Genomic DNA, 20,394 nt, shown 5'->3' on the forward strand with positions numbered 1-20,394 from the left:
GAAAGATGAAGGATGACACCTGTAGCACCTGGCTTCCTTTGTTTCCTTCTCTCCATCTGACCTAGAGATGAAAAAAAAAACCTGTACTTCCTTCTTTCAATCATGTAGATTACTCACTTGAAACTCCCTGACTCACAAATAAGAATTACTCAAAACATTAGAAATTGCTCAGGCCTCAGACTGACATTTTAGTGACAAGTAGTAGTCAGATGCCTCTTCAGTGTGCTGAAGCAATATTACTGCCCACTGATACTTCACCCCAAGAAAAGAAACCAGGGAAGTTTGTGGAACTGACATCTTCTCCCCAGCCTTGGACTAAAACATTCTAGAAATCTGGAGCTAGTACTCCATATATGTTTTCTCTCCTCCCCACAATTAGTGAGTTGTTCCCATGTGGGATGATTGCTCCACCTGTACCAAGTGCTAGGTAGCACAGCATCTCACTAGGGCCATGCTCTTATTGGCCAAATGCACATCTTGGTTGTGAAGCAGCTTCAGATGACAGAAGGCAGCATTCTGCACAGAAGAGATAAAGACTCCCAGGTGTACCTCATTTGGTAGAGGGCTTGCTTAGTATCCACAAAGTGTGAAGTTCATTCCCCAGCACTGTATAACCACTGTGCTGGCACAACTGTGATCTCAGTACTTAGAAGGTGGTGGCTATAGAGTTAGAAATCCAGGGTCATCTTCAGTCCAGCTAGGTAGAATACCAACCTAGAAAAAATACTGCCTTGCATCCCCTACCTCACCCCAAGAAAAGACACAAGGGAAGTTTGCAGACCTGACTTGCTGGCTTCTTTTTAAAGGAAAAAGGAACTTTGGTAAATATGACTCATTGTAGTGGAAGCTGATATTTGTGGAAGCACTGTACCATTTTCTAAGTTGTTGTAAACCATTAAATATATGGTTAGTAATCATTGTTCCCTAAACACAGCAGTCCTTCGTCTAATTCGTCACAGTTATGTGATTATCTGTGTTTATGCAGAGGGGCTTTTCTCACTAGTTATACCAGACATTGCAGTGTTTTAATGGGAGGCTGAACTCTGCAAATGGCTCTCTCAGCTACTGGAAAGCCTCGGGCCACTTTAGCTCCCCAACCCTCATCCTGGCCACACTAAAGGCACCATCGCTGTGCATGTGAGCAGAACCCCAGGAGCTCCCTACACACTGAGGGACCCTGTCCTCATTCCTCCACTCCATTTCTCAACCAGGACTGATAGCCATGTGCCCACCAGTCAGGCCAAAGAGAACATGGTTCATGGCATTTGTGTTCTATTCTAGCAACCCACCGAGTACTTTGACATGGGGATTTTCCTGGCATTCTTCGTCGTGGTCTCCTTGGTCTGCCTCATTCTCCTTGTCAAAATCAAGCTGAAGCAACGTCGTAGTCAGGTAACCCCTAGGAGTAACCTGTAAACCCCATTGCCCTGTTCCTGATGAAAGCTAGGGGAACCAGGTGTAGTGGCACACTCTTTTAATCCCAGTACTTGGGAGGCAGAGGTAGGTGGGTCTCTGAGTTTGAGGCCAGCCTCATCTACATAGTGAATGTAGTCAAGGCTATTACACAAAGAAACCCTGTCTCTTAAAACTTAAAAACAAAAAAGAAAAGAAAGTTAGGGATCTGACCAGCCTGTTGTCTATGGCACCTGTGCTATCTCAGTGGCTCAGAGGATACTAGACCTTATACTGAGCCCTCATGTTGAGAAGAGCAGGCCTACCCACAAAGGCCTCACATTGGGGGTGTTCCAAACTAGTATTTTGAGGAAAATGTTTAAATAATGCTGCTTTGGAGTATGAGACTTTGCTCCTTACGTAAATCTGAGGTAGGCAGAAATACAGACTGTCAGGCTTCTAGGTCTTGTGATGAAATTTGCCTCTGCCAGGTCCATCTGTTGAATGTTGATGGACAGGTAGCTATAGGTAGCTCTAGCAACCCCATCACTGTGGCTTACAAGAGAGAAGTACCTATAGGCAGAGGGTGGTAAGAGGGAAAGCAGGAAACTAGACTTTGAGATATGTGGCAGTGTGACATCTTGGAAGAGACGGTTCTTTAGATAGTGACTGTCAAAAGGAGAAGGTTTCAGTTGTCAGGAGGGTTGAGGGCCACCAACAAGACAGGATTAGGGGCTAGTATTTGTACACTCACTGTGTATCAGATGCTGAGCACTCACATGAACTGTCTCATTCCCCTGGCTTCCTTCAACAAGGAGGGACATTTGGCCTATAGCCTTCTAAAACCCAGTGTTGCACAGAATTGGGAAGTATTAGAGACAGGGAATTGCCTTTCCTCTTGAAGACAAGACTTTATAGTAGAGTCAGTGTCATGGGAAATACAATAGCAATATGAGTTTTGAACAGTTTCTCAAGGATCTGTTTGATTGACCTAAGTGAGATTAGCTTTGTCTGTCCCAGTGTCCTGAGTGCCATGGCCTGGGGTATGCCTACCACTGTTAACGTGTACCAACACTGACTATGCTCTGCCATGCAGAATTCCATGAACAGACTGGCCGTGCAGGCTCTGGAGAAGATGGAAACCAGAAAGTTCAACTCCAAGAACAAGGGGCGCCGGGAAGGAAGCTGTGGGGCCCTGGATACACTTAGCAGTGGCTCCACATCCGACTGTGCCATCTGTCTGGAGAAGTACATTGATGGAGAGGTAGCTGCAGAAACAGGGCCTGCCTTGGGTGGGGAGGGATATGCAGGCCCCAAGAGGGGCTGGGGACCACCATGACCATGACCAGAGTTCCCCACAACCTAGACTCAGTGTGTAGGCTTCTAAAGACATTTCTTCCTGGGGTTAGGAAAACACAATACTCAATAGATGGTCTAGCTAATAAGTACATGGTCGGCTAGGGTAGTAGCACATGCCAGTAGTTTTAGCACTTGAGAGGCTACTCAAAAGGATTGTGAGTTTAAGATCCTGGCTTTGAAAAAATGCACACGTTGGACAGAAAATATGTAGATGTAAGAACAAGTTGCTTGCTTTGCTTTGAAGAACTAGTTAAGTAATGAGTTTACTTGGAAAAAGTCAAGAGATTTGATGCCTTTTGTTTTCACTTTTAGCTCTTTATTAATAGTTGCACGTGTCAGGATCACCTTAGAACCACCATTCACATATTTTGCTACCTTTATGTCTATCTCCAGGTGGATAGGTATATACAAACTAGGGAGCAAACTGCCTGAGAGTTCAGGCCTTGGACAGCCCCTGAATAAGATGGCCCCCCAATGTGTAGATTACTGGGTGGAAGTGTGTTTGTACACAGGCCCTTGGATGATACTCTTGCATAGACTGTAGGTACAGACTCCTGGGTTCTAACCTAGCCCAGGCAGGTTCTTGGTTTGTGAACTTGGCAACTGGCTTCATTCTGTGTCTGCACTTGTGACACCAACCAGCATACTAGATGCTCACAAAGGCTATTTAGTTGAGAAGATACAAGCAGTCTTTTTTTTTTTAAAGAGTTATCTATTTATATATGTATATGAGCACTCTATTTGCATGTATGCCTGTGTGCCATAAGAGGGCGTCAGATCCCATTACAGATGGTTGTGAGCTACCATGTGGTTGCTAGAAATTGAACTCAGAACCTCTGGAAGAGTAGCCAATGCTCTTAACCACTAAGCCATTTCTTCAACCCTGAGACAGGCATTCTAAAGCACCACATTGGCTATTTATTTGAATATCACTGTGTCAGGCTGGAGGGAAAAGAAAAGGAAAGGAATAAGAACAAGTCAGGAAGATACTGTGGTTTTCTTTCAAATTGACTGCTTTCCTTAGAAACCAAGTGGCCCCATCAAGCGTTCCTTTTCTACTTGACCTCATTCAAGGGTACTTAGAGGCAACCATCTATAGTCCAAGTGGTTCTCAACCTTCCTAATGCTGTGACCCTTTAATGTAGTTTCTCATGTTGTGGTGACCTCCAACCGTAAGATAATTTTCATTACTACTAAATAACTATAGTTTTGCTACTGTTATGAAACTTAATGTACAAATCTGTATTTTCCAATAATTTTTTGAGGTCTTGACCCATAGATTGAGAACCACAGATCTATAGCAATATAGGTGGCCTGGGGTGTTTATTACTCTCCCTGTAAGCCCTGTGTTCCTTGACCTATGGCTTTGTACTTAGGTGTGCCTCCAGCTCCTACAAAGAAATCTGCTTCCTTATGCTCCTTGTCCTTTAGCCCTGATAGCTGTGATTGGAGCAGGTGGATTGGGCAGTTTCCTTCTCCTTATGGGCCATACTTCAAGAAATGAAACCGGCCTTTAAAGTTAGGGAAGAGAATGCGAAGTACCTTGACTTTCCATTTCTGTAACAAATGCTTGCAGTAATAAAAGATAAAAGAGCAAAGGTTTGTTTAAACACATAGTTTTAGACTTTTGTTTTTAATGATTTTATTTGGTTTATGTATATGAGTACTCTGTGTACATGTACACCTGTGTGCCAGAAGAGGTCATCGGATCCCATTACAAATGGTTATGAGCCACCATGTGGTGGCTGGGAACTGAACTCTGGACCTCTAGAAGAGCAGCCAGTGCTCTTTACTTCTGAATCGTCTCTCCAGCCCAGTTTTGGACATTTTAACCCATGCACTTGACCACAGTCCTTTATTAGACTTATAGAGAGGCAGCATACCATGGCAAGAATATTCAGTGGCTAGGACTGGAGAGGTGCCTCAGTAGTTATGAGCGCATGTCTGTCTTGGAGAGGATCTGACTTCAGTTCCCAGCACCCTCTTCTATTCTCAGACAACTACACTCATATGCACAGATATCAAGCATGCATACACATAATTAAAAGTAAAAATTAAGGCAGTCATGCAGCCCTGTAAGTCTTCTAACACACAGCCATGAATTGCTCAGAAGAGTGGGCCTTCTCCTTTCCTTCTGTTTCCTTTCCAAGCGTGCTTTCTCTCATGCTGTAGGCTCCCTTGCTCTTTCTCCATATATCTGACTCTAGGCCAGCTTAACTCAAGTGGCATGGCTCTCTTCCCTCCTCCATTCTCCTCTGAGCAACTGGTGAGACATACTGCTTGCCTGCTAATAAAATTATCCAGGAGGACACAAAAAGAGGGAGAAAGGAGACCAGGTCCCACTTGGCTCCCTTCACTGGTACTGCCAAGCTAGGAACACTTAGGATCCATATTACAGCAGGGGACACCAGTACAGTGCACAGGGCTTCCTGTCCCCCATAGGCTCCACTGAAGGAAGCATATGTGTGAGACTGAAGGCAGAAGTACCCTCTCTTCAGCCCATCCTTCAGTCTGTGTTCTTTCTCTCTCTCTGCAGGAGCTTCGGGTCATCCCTTGTACCCATCGGTTCCACAGGAAGTGTGTAGATCCATGGCTACTGCAGCACCATACCTGCCCTCACTGTCGGCACAACATCATAGGTAACTATTACAGGCCTTGCCACACACCCTACAAAGTATGACAAGTGCATGATGGATGCTGTAGGCTCATGAGCAAGCTAAACCAACACAGCATGGTCTTCCGGACCTGCAGGTGTGGGCCTTAGGTTTTAGAAGCTGGTTGCACAAACTCTAAGCAGAACCTGGCATTAAGGATCACTTTGAGCTGCAAGTGATTCGGCTCAGTGGTAGACTGTTAGCCTAGTATGTGCAGAGCCCTAGATTTGACAGCTCCCTTAGTCCCTCTAAAGAAAATCATCTTATGTTCAAGTTTGAGTTTCTAGTTAAATAGGATCCTAGTTGGGTATGGTGATATAAACTTGTATATACTTGGGAAGTAGAAGCAGAAGTTCAAGGTCATCATTAGTTTTGTGGCAAGTTGGAGGCCAGTCTGGGGTACAAGTCTGAGGGAAAAAAAAAAAAAAAAAAGCCCTCAGCATCCTGACCTGGCCTCCCTAAGCCTAAGGCCCCATCTCTTTAACAGATGACAGTAACTCTGACTGCCCAGGCCTATACTACAGGGTTGTTTCCAGGGACACGGGGATGATGAATATGCAATAGCAGTGTTTGCACTGTACCCATGTACAGGGCACTCTCATCTTTGTGTTTGTTTTGCTCTCTGTAGACTCTATGTGGGGAGGTGGGAGAAGAGACAGGTCAGCCTCTACCAGCTCAGCTCAACTTGGAGTCAGCTTACAGTGTGGTAGGGTCAAGTATAGACTTCCCTGGCACATAGTTCCACTTGATGCTTCAGTCTCTACCCCATTACCTTGTTTTCTCCACCTCTTCCAGAACAAAAGGGAAATCCAGGTGCTGTTTGTGTGGAGACAAGCAACCTTACACGTGGTCGGCAGCCAAGAGTGACCCTACCAGTACATTACCCAGGCCGTGTGCATAGGACCAACGCCATCCCAGCATACCCTACCAGGACAAGTATGGACTCCCATGGCAACCCTGTCACACTGCTAACCATGGACCGGCATGGGGAGCAGAACCTCTATTCTCCACAAACACCCACCTACATCCGTGGCTACCCACCCCTGCACCTGGACCACACTCTGGCCCCTCATCGCTGTGGCCTGGAACACCGGGCCTACTCACCAGCTCATCCCTTCCGCAGGCCTAAGTTCAGCAGCCGCAGCTTCTCCAAGGCAGCTTGCTTCTCCCAGTATGAGACCATGTACCAACACTACTACTTCCAGGGTCTCAGCTACCCAGAGCAGGAGGGCCAGCCAGTACCCAGTGTCACACCCAGGGGCCAATCCCGTGCCTTCCCACCAAGTGGTGGCAGCAGCCTGCTCTTCCCCACAGTGGTGCATATGGCCTCTCCGGCCCATGTGGAGAGCGGCAGCACATCTAGCTTCAGTTGCTACCACGGGCACCGTTCTGTGTGTAGTGGCTACCTGGCTGACTGTCCTGGCAGTGATAGCAGCAGCAACAGCTCTGGCCAGTGCCGCTGCTCTTCCAGTGACTCCGTGGTAGACTGCACAGAAGTCAGCAACCAAGGTGTATACGGGAGCTGTTCCACCTTCCGAAGCTCCCTCAGCAGCGACTATGACCCCTTCATCTACCGCAGCCGGGGGCCTGCTGTGCACCTTGAGGGCTCCCCTCCACCAGAGGAGCTCCCAGCAGCACACAATCAAGGTGCTGGGCGGGGTGAGCCATGGCTAAGCCCTGCCTCTCCCTCAGGGGACCAGCTGTCCACCTGCAGCCTGGAGATGAACTACAGCAGCAACTCCTCGCTGGAACCCAGAGGGCCCAACAGCTCTACCTCAGAAGTGGGGCTCGAGGTTTCTCCTGGGGCCGCCCTGGACCTCAGGAGGACCTGGAAAGGGGGCCCAGAGGGACCATCATGTGCTTGCTGCTTCGAGCCCCAGCCCTCCACCCTGGGCTCTGGGATAGGAACAACTGCAGGTGGCAGCAGCTTATTCCTGGGTCCCCGGTTCCTTGAGGACTGCAACCCTCCAAGTGGGGAGCCCCAACTAGGGAACTCCCAGGGCCTGTATGGCCTTCACTCAGACCATTATCCTAGAACAGATGGGGTGAAATATGAGGGTCTGCCCTGCTGCTTCTATGAAGAGAAGCAGGTGGCCCACAATGCTGGCAGGGGCAATGGCTGCTACACTGAGGACTATTCAGTGAGTGTGCAGTACACACTCACCGAGGAACCCCCACCCAGCTGTTGTGCAGGGCCCCGGGACCTGAGCCAGCGCATCCCCATTATTCCAGAGGATGTAGACTGTGACTTGGGCTTGCCCCAAGACTGCCAAGGGATGCACAGCCACAGCCCCTGGGGTGGGGCACTGGGCTTGGATGTTCCCCGACTCCACTGGAGTCTGGGGACAACCCGGGAAGAGGAACGGGCTCCATGTTACCAAGCTGAGGTGCAGCCTGGCTGCTCTCCAGAGGAGGCAGATGCTTCCAGGGCTAGCCTCTCAGGTGCCCCCCAGGACACTCAGGAGTCCCATGCCCTGGCTGCTGAGGCTTCAGGTGAGAGCAGATGACAGTAGTATTTGTATAGGAATCCTTGTCTCAGGCCTTTATTGTTTGGCTTCCTCTGTGTCCTTGGCTTCTGTACCTGATGACTTTCAAACATTGCTTTTCAGCCCTACCCATCCTTAAACCCTCTATCTATGGTGTTGGCATCTCTTCCCATCAGATACTTCATATCCCAAAAGCATATCTCAATTTTATTAACTATTCTGCATCTCCTATGGTTCCCCTTAGTCCATCTCTGTGCCTATTAGAGAGCAAAGTCCTGACTGCAATTGTTTGCTGTCCCACTTGGGAAGCCCAAGTCACAGTCTTTATACTAGAAATGCTATAATGACTTTCAGTTACCTTTGTCTGTTTTTGAGTGTTTTTGTTTTGTTTTTGAGACAGGGTTTCTCTGTGTAGACCTGACTGGTCTTGAACTCAGAGATCTCCCTGCTTCTGCCTCCTGGGTACTGGGATTAAAGGCATTCACTAACACTGCCCAGCATAAGATATCTTCTAAATGGAGATGCTCCCTTTGATCCCACCTTTGTCCTGTTCCCGCAGCATGTCAGGTTCATTTCCATCTCCATCTGAGATCCTTCCGATCTCAGCTCTACAGCCTTCCTCTCCCCATCAGTATCGCTCCCTTTGCTATTTCCTAAGTCATCTCAAGCCAAGCCCCTCGTGGGAAAATCTGTGTGATCTGCGAGGGGTCTCCCCTGGGGATTTACTTAACTTCATTTCTACCTATGCTTCCATGACATCTTAGGGCTTCCAGAAGATCCAGTATGGCCATCAAGGGAGACCTCCTCACCCCCCACCCCGACAGCTGCCCTCAATGTAGACTTGAGCTCCTCAGGAAAGGAGCCATTGCTGCCCCTTCATCACACACAGCCAGCTCACCACTATGAACTGTCACATCCAAGGGCCCATAGACAGAGGACAGGGATGCTCAAGGACCTTACCTGATACATACTGCCCAAAGCCTGCTGTGCTGGCTCTCTCCACACTCTTGATGACTGTTCTCCCTCTCTCTCCCAGGACCAGGATCTGGCCCAGGCATCGGTACGGGAGCTTGAGCTCAGAAGGAACTCTTATGTAGAAATCGTGAATTGTACGGAGACTTCAAAGTCTGGCTTCCTTCAAAACTACTATATATATATATACACACACACACACACACACACATATATATATATATATATATATATATTTTAGCTTTGACAAACACAAAAGTGGTAATAAAGAGAGCCCTCCTCAACCCAAAATGTGAGCCACCCTGTGGCATCCCTTCCCCATTAACAAACCAACAGACAAAATCTCTTGAGTCCTTTGCCTCTTTAATAATGTGTTGTTCTGTTTTGTAATGTGTGCTTGGGTTTCTGAGGTGTGTGGGATTGAGTTCTCTGCTTTTTTTCTAAGATATTATATGTAAATGTAAAAAGTTATTTAAATATATATTTTAAAGAACCCTAACTACCAACTTCTGTTGAAAAAAAAAAATCACTGCTGCATTAAATGAACCACATCATGTGTCGATACTGTCGTCTCCCTGGAGGGACCTCAGGCCTTTGAAAAGCTCAGGGTTACACCTGCCTTATTGAAAATGAACCAGAAACTTGAAGTAAAAAGCTAGTTGATATGGGTACAAACTCCAATACACAGCTGCCTTTTTCCCTTTTTTGAGGCAAATCTGGACTTGAGGGCTTCTGGGAAGCCGCACCTCTCCTGCCCACACCTGCAGGCAGCAATGGAACAGGAAGGAAGTCGGGGCAGTGTCAAACTATTATTGCATAGGCCCAGCTTACTGGAGACATTTCTGCCCGTTCTCTTCTGTTCCTTTTGGTTCATCATCCCAAATAAGAACAGAGATGGAGGTCTTTATCCCAGCAGAGGCTGTGACTATGACCAGCCCTGTTACTAGGGGCTCTCCTGCACTCTGACCACTGGGCAAGGGAAGAGACACTCTCACCCTGTCTAGCCTTCGAGTCTTTTGTAAAATCATTTTGGGCTTCATGCCATCAATTGCAGGGGTGATTTAAATGGGGTGTACAAGGGTGGACACCCAGGAGGAATGTTGCTTTGTGGCCTTGGTGTCCTGTGGGACTAGAGGAACAAGCTCTCCTCTCAATAGCAGTGCACCACCCCTAGAAAGGTATGCTGGGGCACAGTTGTACCCATGGGTCTGGGGCAGCCACATCCCTCAGTTGTTGTCCCCTTAGGTTGCCTTCCCGGGAGACACATGCTTGAACCACAGGAGTATACTAAGCTCCAATTGAACTAGTCTCCCATCTCCAGAGACAGGCCTCTGCCTGGTGGCTGCAGTGGCTCACCCTGCCAGCAGATGTCTGCTAGCCTGTCTGCCTGATGCACTATTATGTACTGATTCTCCACGAGACAGACTATCAGATAGTTCAGACCCAAAGGGTAGGCTTTTGTATATTTTTTCCAGCCTCTTTTTTTTAAGGGGGAGAGTTTTTAAACCCAAACCACTTTTGGTTGTTTTTGTTGTTATTATTTTTTTAAGATGTTTTGTTTATTTTTAAAAGGGAGAGAGAATCTATTTAAAAATCACTTCAGGGATTGTAATCCTTTTTATTCAAAATAGTCCTTGTTCTTAAAAGTATTTTCTTTTCCTTAGAGGAAACTAATCGGCTTGGCCTGTGTTCGCTAATTTCTGGTCACTTTTAGTCATTCATTTAGCAGATGTCTTTTGCCATCGGGAAGAGTTTGGCCCAGTGGGTCTAAAAGCTCAGTTACAGAATGGGGACCACCTGGGCTGCCAAAGACAGAAATGACCCTTCTTCCCAGTTAGGCTCCCAGGAAGTTGTCCCAGGGTCCAGACTGCACATTTTGAGATGAATACTTTATTCTTTAAAACTCCATCCTAGAATGAGGACATTTACTTATTTCTATCCAGAATCTAACAAAAGAAGTCCCACATCAGGTGATCCAGTTATTTGCCCTTTAGGAAGTAGCCATGGTGAAATTTGTTCTTCTGCCCAACTCTGGGGTTTTGTCTCTTGAGGCTCCTCCCCTGGGCTATGCCCAGTGCACCTGTTGCTGAGGGTGTGAGAAGGGCCTAAACTGTTGACATGTGATCGGGGCTGCCTTTATTTCTGGGGCCAGGAGTAGCAGCTGCTAAGAACAGCAGCTTGCCTTACTGTGCAGGGGCAATGGGGGTTACAGCTTTTAACATGAACTGCAAAGCACAGCTTCTCATTGTTGAGATGTTTGTTGTTTCTGGTTTTGCTTTTTTTGTCTTTAGTGTCTGTATGTGCATATTTCTCCATTGGTTGAAACAGACCCCAAAAAGACTTTGCCTTTGTCTTGCCTGGCTAGAAAACCACTTCTCAATACTCATAGATGAGTAGAGAATTTGAATGCCACTAGACAGAGTCAAATAAACAAGTCCAACTCTTCCTTGAAATAATGCTATCGGTGGGTGACAGGCACTTGTAATTGTTGTAGTTCTGGGCTAGTAGAAACAAAAGGAAAATTTAGAAACAATTATCATCTTCATGTTGCCATATCAGACCAGAATAAAACCTACCTTATGTCACCATTTAAATCAGAAGAAATAATGTCTATGAAGTTCTAAGACTCCCAGTACTGACTGCACCCTCTTTGGGAGAGGGGAAGATGGAAGAGGAATGTCAGTGGTGGGAATTGTATAGCCATGGACAAGGAGCACCTCACTATCCCCGAGAGCCTCTATAGCATCTGCCTCTGTGATAGCAAGTGTGGGCTTGATACCAGCCCTGGGTGTAAAACAGCCATGTCAACCCAAAATCTAGAATCAATCACATGAAAATGGAAGTTAGTCATTCTGTACCGTGAGGTGTCTCCGTGGTCGCAGCTCTAGAAGCTGAGCGTCATCCCCTCTCCTCCAGGCCCAGACTATTTTATTAGGTTCTATCTTTAGTCCTGTGGTTCAGTCCCTTCCCTACGTGCTTCTGGTCTCAAAGTTCACACAGGACTAATGCTTTTAAAATGTGGTCTGTAAAAGAATTTGAAAGTATCATCTTTTAAACTGATCTGCATTTTTTATTCCTTTTTGTATCGTGTTGGTCTAACGACGCTATTTTAATTTTTTTATTTCTCCCATAGCACTTAATATTTTATAAAGATTTTTTGTAATAAAATAAATGGTCTAAGGGCTCTTTTTCAACATTACCATTTTAAAAACTGTTTTAAAAGCTAGAAAACAACTTATGTATATTCTGTATATGTATAGCAGCACATTTCATTTATGGAAATATGTTCTCAGAATATTTATTTACTAATATATTTATCTAAGCCATGTCTTATGTTGAGAGTGTGACATTGTTAAAATAATCATTGAAAATGACTAACAAGGCCCTGTAAATATATGATAATTGCACACAGATTTTACATATTTGCAGACCAAAAATGATTTGAAGCAAGTTGTAGTCTTCTATGGTTTTGTAACAAATTGTACAAATGACTGTTAAAAAAAATACAATTTTATCAAGTACGTGTTACATGTGGTCATTGCTGTGGCTCCTAAAGTCTAGAGCCTGGGCCAGTGCTCTGCGTTCCTTCTTACTCAGAGATGCCTGTGACAGATTCCAAGTTATGGGGTATTTCCAGTCATCAGAGTATTGGCTGGAATCTGTGGGTGATATCCTTGAGTATCAGTGTGTGGCAGGAACCTGAAGCAGGAACCACATCTTTCAGGCTATCCTGGACTACAGAGTGCATCCAAAGCTAGCCTCCTGTGCAATGTAATGAAACCCTGCCTCAAAAAAGTAAAAGATGTGCTGGTGCCTGGGCACCTGCCAAGAGTCAAGGCTCTAGATCCAATCCCCACACTTCCCTTCCCCTGCCCTGTGCCATCCCCAGAAAACCAGCTGGACTTGGTGGCTCACACCTTTAATTCTAGTGGTGGCAAAGGCAGGTAGTTCCCTGAGTTCAAGTTCAGCTTGGTCTACATAGTGAGTTCTAGAATGGCCAGCTCTATGTAGAGAGATCCTGTCTCCCCCACACCCCTAAAAAAAAAAAACCTGAGACTTTGTCTCTTTTCTCTGGGAGGGTTGTCACTAGTTTGTAAAGCATTCTGAGATTAGGTGAAAGGTACAGCTTATTTTTCAGACATACTGCAGAGGAGACTCCAATTCTATGAGGTCTTGTTATTTCTTATCCTAGCTTGGGCCATTCCTCAGTGACTCCCAGCTTCAGGCCCCTCCGTGCACTCCTGGTGGCAGCTGACTGCAAAGCTTCACAGAGCCTTTGTTTAATGGCCTTGCCTAGCTCTGAGCTGTACCTCTTGGGGCTTCCAGAAGGATCTCCCAGCATGGACTCTACCACTGTGTGATACAGAGCCTGGTAACCCTCAGTGAGGATGCCATGGATGGTTGGCATGACCTCCAACTGCTGTTCCTCTTGGGTTTCAGGAAGCAGTGTCCGGCCCTTGCAGGCTGTCAGCCCATTGTCCCTGGACAACTCTTCGGTAGTGGCTGAATGTTTGGCATATCTGTCCTTAAGATCTTGGCTGACTGTTACTTTTTCTCCTTTGAACTTTCTTTACTCAGGCCAAGAAGAAAGCAGAGATATCAAAGTTAAAACTTGAGAAGGGAACTCAGACTAATTACCATGGATTTGTGTCTGAGTCTACACTACAACAACAACCAGCATTTGCCTAGCATGGTCTCATTACTGAATACCTTTACATATGTCACTAAGTATTCCCTAGAACCCTGTAGAGTCAGCAGAGGTGGATTTAAAGGTAGGGAAATTGGAATTGGTTTGTCCAAGGCCACAAAGCTTAGGGACTTCATAACTACAACTGACATCTATTGCATACTAAGTAAGCTCCTATTTATTCTTTGCCAACTCATCCAAAAGGCCTTTGCATATATTAATTCATTTATTCTTCATGGAACCTTGTGAGAGAAGGGCCAGTACCATCTTATATGATAAAATCAAGACACACACTTGAGACTAGGACCCTGACAGCCAGTCTCTAAGACATTCTGAGTTCTGCTGACCACCATAAAGTGATAGGACTGTACTCATCAGGTCAGGCCTCTGGCTGCCACGTTCTATGAGTGCGAGTTCACAGGCTATGGGTACCCCAGCTGTGTATACAGAAGCATATACTACGCACCTTTTTCCTCTTTATTTTCCCTCACTGTCAACATCCTTTTGTCTATGTATATAAAGTCGTCCTACAGAACTAAACATAGGATAAACCCTAAATCTCCTAACTGTAGCTCTGGTGTCCCATCTCTATCACAGAGACATTTCTACCCCAGTCCTGTGTTCAACTTAAGGATTTTCATCACTTAGTAGTGAAATCTCTGCCTTTGGCTTTTCCTTCCTCCCATCCCATCTTACCACTGCTGGTTGGTTACCTCTCTGATGCCACCTGCAAACCTGTGCTCTACCAGCTGGCCTACTGGCCACTTGCTCTTAATATTTCCTATGACTCTTGTGCCTTTCAACATCATGCTGTCACTGGGCTTCAGTCCCTTCAAGGATTTTGTTTCTCTGAGCTTGGAAGGCACACCAATAACATTTACCCTTCAGTTGCCTCTGAGCACAACCTTGACTAGAGAGAATGAATTGACAATTTACTGGCTCTTTACCACTTCCCAGTGGTACCTGGTGCTGGGTGCTAGTCTGCTTTACACCCATTCTGACTGCACAGATGCTGGGACCACATAGCAGTCCTGTAGCCTGGTGTTCAGTGAGATGGATTATTGGAGTCCGTAGGTAGGAATGCTGGGACAATGTCTCACATTGGTTGGGTGTTAGAAATAAAGAGGGGAAATGAATTTTTTTTGTCTTGTTAAAGAGCAGCTCCCATGAAGAAACTAGAGTTATGTTAAGAGACTAAGCTTTAACATCATTTTACATGTTATTCCATTGCCCCAGACTTTAGAAATCTAGCTGGATTTTGTGCCTCCTGCTCGTCTAGACTTTTTTTTAATAGCAAGTAAGAGAAAGATGTGAATTTTTAAAGGTCATGATATTTTGGTTCTTAAAAGCACTCTGGGGCAGGAAGCTGGAGTCAGGACGAGCTTAGTAGGAGCATAAGGCAATTTGCCTGCTGGAAAGATGAATCCACAACAGGCAGGAAAGAAATGGGACCATCTTGCAAGACTTCTGTATAAGCTACAGTCACAACTCCTGCCCATTCAAACACAAATGACAGCAGGTAAATCCTGCTGGACTGTACCTTCTAACCTGATAGCAAGAGCCAGCCACTCAACAGGGAAATACACTCTGAGTCCATAAAGAGCAAAGTGTACTTCCTGAGACTGGGAACAATTTGGTAAGTGTGATTAAACATAGAAGACCTGGCTTTTTAAGAAATGTCACCTATACAAAAATGAAATCAGGGAATAGAGAACTCAGCAGTTGGTAGCTGGCTACTATTTCAGAGGATCCAACACCTTTTCTGACCTCCTTGGTTTCCCGCACATAGATAGTACACATATCGTTGGCCTTTTACTTGGATGGGAAGGTGTCCTGGGACCAGCAACCACGCAGCTCTGGGGTGTTCTAAGGGAAGGGCATCCTGAGCATAGGAGCCCAGGAACCACACATTTCTGAGAGGAAGTTTCCTTAGTCGAGGCTCCCAGGGGAGGGGATCCCCAGCTGAGCTGAAGAGCTCAGGAACCTTCACCCTGCTCCACTTCTTCACTTCCATTGCTCCTTGGCTTCTTCTGATGAGAGTCACACCAGACAGATTTATTGAAGGGTCCAGGGTGTGGAGGAATAAATCTAGGGGTGGCTGCCTCTGAGAAGGAGCAGGCAATTGGACAAAGCACAGTGCTTTTATAGGGGTTCTTGGTAGGGGAGGTGGAGATTTACAGGGTGAGGATTGGTGGGATTTCAAGTCCTGAGCTTAGGGGAGCCCAGGGATTGGTGTGTTTTCATGCTCAGAGGTTGGTGGGTTTCTATGGGAAGTTCAGGGATTGGTAGGTTTTCCTATTCAGAGATTGGTAGTTTTTGTTCAGACTTTTCACCCCAAATTAACATAATCTGGGGAGAGTCCTGCTGGGGGTAGGGGGGCTAGGGATGACCTTTGTGACAGTTACAGAGGCTGGAAACAGAATTATGAGAGTTAGGGAGGTCTGGGGGAGGGGCTTGGCTGCTGGGGCTCTTCAGGCCTTGAGGGTTTGTTTACTAAGGGAGTCTGGCATTGAAAGCCCTTCCTGCCTCTTAAGTGGCCTTAATAATCAACATATATCAGGCTCATACACATATACATAATAAATATTTTTAAATAAAATTACCATATTTTGGGTGCCTTAATTTTTATTTTAGCTATCTTAGTAGGGGGAAGAAATGTGTGTTTTTCTTTTTTTTGTTTGTTTGTTTTTTTTTCAAGACAGGGTTTCTCTGTGTAGCCCTGGCTGTCCTGGAACTCAGGCTGTAGACCAGGCTGGCCTCGAACTCAGAAATCCGCCTGCTTCTGCCTCCCAAGGGCTGGGATTAAAGGTATGCGCCACCACTGCCTGGCTTGTATTTTTCTTTTACTCCCCTTCCCCCATGTCTGTCTGTTGTGTGTTGTTTCTTTCATATGTCTAGTCTAGTCACCTGCCTTTCTCATCTGAAGCAAATCTCTGTCTAGATTCTGGGTGACAATGCAGGCAGTTTTGAGCTATTCACTCCAGGATTTCTGATGGCGCTTTGGTTTGTGAAGTGGGTGTGGTCAGGTATTACATCATCATATTTTATGGTCAAATGATTTCTAGAAGAAGCTCCAAAATGTCTTCATTTTCCTTCAATGGCTTGGGGAAAAGATCCTAGTCTTCTTATGAAGCACACTTTATGTAAAATACCAGCAGACATGCAGACCAGATTATGTGGTACAGATGGCAAGATCATCCTGATGTGTGCACATAAAGAGGGTACTGTTAATTTATCCAAATAGCTGCCAAGGTTAGGGGACCAGAAATGAAAGAACACGATCTTGCATCCCTGAGCACCTCTCCCTGCGCCTCTTGCCCAAGGAGATGACATGATTTCTGGAATGTGGTTTTATTTTACATCCCATGGCAAATGCAGTAATTAGAGCTGTTAGCATTATAAAGGCCTGGAAATGAGAACAAAGACCGCCTCTTCCTGGGAACTCTTGGGCAATGCCTCCCTCCTTATCAGGTGCAGGTCCTGTTGGTGGTTTTGGTTTTTTTTTTTCATACACAGAATGCCAAAGGAGGCTCCTTCCAGAGTGGGAGGAGGGTGAAAGGATGGAAAAACAAAGTATGTGTCTGGCAGGGACTCCTGGAATCACCATGTGTTGCCTGTTTGAAATTTCAACTGTTGTCCCTGGAGTGAATCAAAACTGGCAGGCCGACCACAACACAGGCTGCCCTACGGTAGAGCCACCCCCAGGCCCACGTTGTGTGTGCCCACAGGCACTTGGAAGACAATGCCACCTATTCAGCAGCAGACTCTGGCTCCATCTCCCAAGAGGTGGGTCAGTTTTATAGAGGGACATTGGAAATGGTTTGTCTTTGGGAAGGGTTTGCAAATACCTAAAACCAGACAGGAAAACATCTTTCCAAACCAGCGAATCCTGGAGAGATGGCACCATGCTCGTAGGTCATCGGACAGTCACTGCATTTGACTCTGCTTGGTGGAGACCAGGAAGCCCTAGTTTGAGAGTCATCCTGTTTTCCTTCCCTTTCCCAGCTTCCCTCCTCACCACCACAGTCTCCCTTATATAATGCCACCTAGACTGTGTTCTGGAACTCATGATCCTCCTGCCTCAGCCTCCTGAGTACTGGGATGGCTTGCAGGCATGTACCTCCACGCCCAGCGTTCTTCCCCATCTCGTTTGAATTTCACATCAGCTTTCTTCCAGACACTTGCCCACCACATTCACTCTGTTAGCTTTGCCATTCAGTGATGATGAAGACACAACTTAGTTTCTGGGGAACACTGAAACTTCTGGCTCACAGCTATTTACACGGATGTCTCTTGAAACAATCTCCCCCGCTCTCCCTCATGCCAGGCATTTGAACCTTGGGTCTCAAGCATGCTAGAGAAGCACTCTCCACTGACCTCTAGCCCCAGCCCCACTATTCATATTTTAACAGTATTTATTTTAAATTATTTGTGTGTGTGTATGCCTACCTGCACAACTTGCTATGAAGGCAAGAGGAAGGCACCAGATCTCTTGGAACTACAGTTACTTCCAGGCAGCTGGGAGCCATCATGTGGGTGCTTGGACCCAAACTCTTGTCCACTAGACCAGCAGGTGCTCTCAAGTGTGGGGCCATTGATCCAGCCCTGCACTCTTCGCATTTGATTTAGTTTCTTCCCTCTGTCCACATGGCTCACTTCAGCTGGATGCACCTTAAAGGTACACCCACCCATTCTCCTTAACCCAACCCTTAGTAACTGCACCTGTGCTATTTCTCCTGCATAAATAAAATTCATATTTCTTGAAGAGTTACTGAAGGCCAGATGCTATTTAAGCTCCTATGAAATGCTGCCTACAGTCACATGGTTTACAAATGAAGAAATGGAGGCACAAGTTGTTCAAGAAGAACATCCCAGTCCCTATGGCTAGTGGATCCAGCCAAAGTCCACATAGGTTGCTCTGGACCGTTTACGGTTGTCACAGTGACTCCACTTCTTCCCTGGGCCCAGGTCTAGTCCTATCTTGTCACAAGACTTCCTCTAGGCTTGGGGATTGTTCTACCTAAGCTGGTATCCCAGATTATCCCTCAGCATTCTCCGAATTGAAATGTTCTCCTCCCTGAGACAGGGACAGCCAAGAGCACCTCCAAAATGATTACCATGAGGATGAAGTAGAATGATGCAGAGCGAGTTCCGGGCACCTCTGCCCACATAGTTGGTGCCAAATATGTAATATTCTTGCACTAGGAATCTCAAGCAAGAGATGTGGCACTTTATCTTCAGGTGATCTGGATTGAACTGAGTAGCTAGCAAGAGGGTTCAGAGATGGCTCAGCAGTTAAGAGCACTTCCTGCTCTTCCAGAGGACCTGATTTCAGTTCCCAGCAACTCACAAACACTTTGAAATCTAATCCTTTCCTCTGGACTTCATAGGCACCACATACACACATGTGGCATAAATATACAAACATGACAAGGTCTCACCATGTAGCCTAAGCTGTCCTGGAACTTACTCTGTAGACCAGGCTGGGCCTCAAAAATTCATAGAGACCTGTCCCCTAAGTGCTGGGATTAAAGGCTAGTGACACCACACCTACTTTCAAATATATCCTCTAAAAAAGAAAATACATAATAAAGGCCAACAGGATGGCTCAGTGAATGAAGATGCCACTGCATGCCTGGCAATGCAGTGCTGGAACCTGAGTTCACCTGCCAGAACCTACATAGAAGTAGAAGAAGAGTGCCAACTCCACAAAGTTGTTCTTTGATCTCTATTATGTGTGCCATGGCACACAAAACCACACAAACAAAACCACACACACACACACACACACATACATACATATGTATATATGTGTGTATATATACATTTATGTTTATATATATAAACAATAATAAAGTAAATTTTCAAGTATATAATAGGGCAATTGTGATGTCTCAGCAGGTAAGAGTGCCTGCCACCCGGTGACCTGAGCTTGACTTCCAGAACGGACACAATGGAAAGAGAAAACCAACATCTGCAAGTATTCCTCTGACTGCCATACACATGACACACATACATAAAGTATTCCTCTGACCTCCATACACACGCTAACAGCCATACATATACACACAATAGATGTTATTGGAAAGCTTAAAAAGAAAATAGATAATGCTTCTATTAATGTTACACTGTGACCTGTTTATCAGCCCTTCTCCCTAGTTCCTGATGCCCAGTCTTGAGTGGCATGATCCAACATTTGGCATGACCTTCAAGTCAGGTTTTCATGTCAATCAATTTGGTTTATAGAGCCTAGCCATGGACCCCCATTAAGGGAAAAAGTATTTCTGATGCAAGTTGGATATCAAAGCATCCTCTTCTCATCCTCCCTCTCTCTCCCTCTTCCCCCCTCTCTCTCTCATTTCCTCCCTCCCTCTTTCTCTGACCTCTCGCATGCTAGGTAAGTGATCCACCACTGAGCTCTACCCCCCATCTCCATAAGATCTCCTTTCTTAATTCATTTTCACTGAACAATCAGTTGTAGAACTTTCTGCAATGCTGCATTTCTTGAACATCCTTTGTGTTGTTAGATGAGAAAGGGCACCTGTGGCACAGTGAGGAAAGTAATTAGTTTCTTCAGAGATTCTTGCCTCAGAGGTTGTAGAATCTTGAAGTCAGGCTTCAAACAGTATTTGGTTTAGGTTCCTGAAGCCTAGTGAGGGTTTTGGTCTTACTGTCATCTCCTCTGGGTGGTAGGATCGATTTCACGGCAATATCACCCTGAAAACACCTGGTTTGATCTAATGGAATCTAAGCGGAGTTGGGGTAGTTCGTGCTTGGTAGGAGAGTTTAGGGTTGAGGGAAGAGGATGTCTATACGTCCTTGTGTGTCTTGCTCTATGAAGCCT

At 45.9% G+C, this 20,394-nt stretch overlaps 2 protein-coding genes across 2 annotated transcripts in view; one reads left to right on the plus strand and one right to left on the minus strand.

Annotated features, from left to right (window-relative positions):
- The window catches only part of Znrf3 (zinc and ring finger 3), a 159,889-nt gene extending 147,505 nt beyond the window's left edge, over positions 1-12,384 (plus strand). The window contains exons 5-9 of the mRNA XM_031339871.1: positions 1,282-1,392; positions 2,489-2,656; positions 5,288-5,390; positions 6,201-7,898; positions 8,928-12,384. Of these exons, the coding sequence (XP_031195731.1) occupies positions 1,282-1,392; positions 2,489-2,656; positions 5,288-5,390; positions 6,201-7,898; positions 8,928-8,965 (2,118 nt within the window). The 3' untranslated portion in view covers positions 8,966-12,384. The remainder of the gene's footprint in view (positions 1-1,281; positions 1,393-2,488; positions 2,657-5,287; positions 5,391-6,200; positions 7,899-8,927) is intronic.
- A 612-nt stretch (positions 12,385-12,996) lies between these two features.
- CUNH22orf31 (chromosome unknown C22orf31 homolog) overlaps positions 12,997-20,394 on the minus strand; it is an 11,903-nt gene continuing 4,505 nt past the window's right edge. Inside the window, 2 exon segments of the mRNA XM_031342550.1 lie at positions 12,997-13,420; positions 14,443-14,659. Coding sequence (XP_031198410.1) covers positions 13,047-13,420; positions 14,443-14,659 — 591 coding nt within the window. The 3' untranslated portion in view covers positions 12,997-13,046.

The sequence above is a fragment of the Mastomys coucha genome, unplaced genomic scaffold (assembly GCF_008632895.1).
Source record: "Mastomys coucha isolate ucsf_1 unplaced genomic scaffold, UCSF_Mcou_1 pScaffold22, whole genome shotgun sequence".
Classification (NCBI taxonomy): domain Eukaryota; kingdom Metazoa; phylum Chordata; class Mammalia; order Rodentia; family Muridae; genus Mastomys; species Mastomys coucha.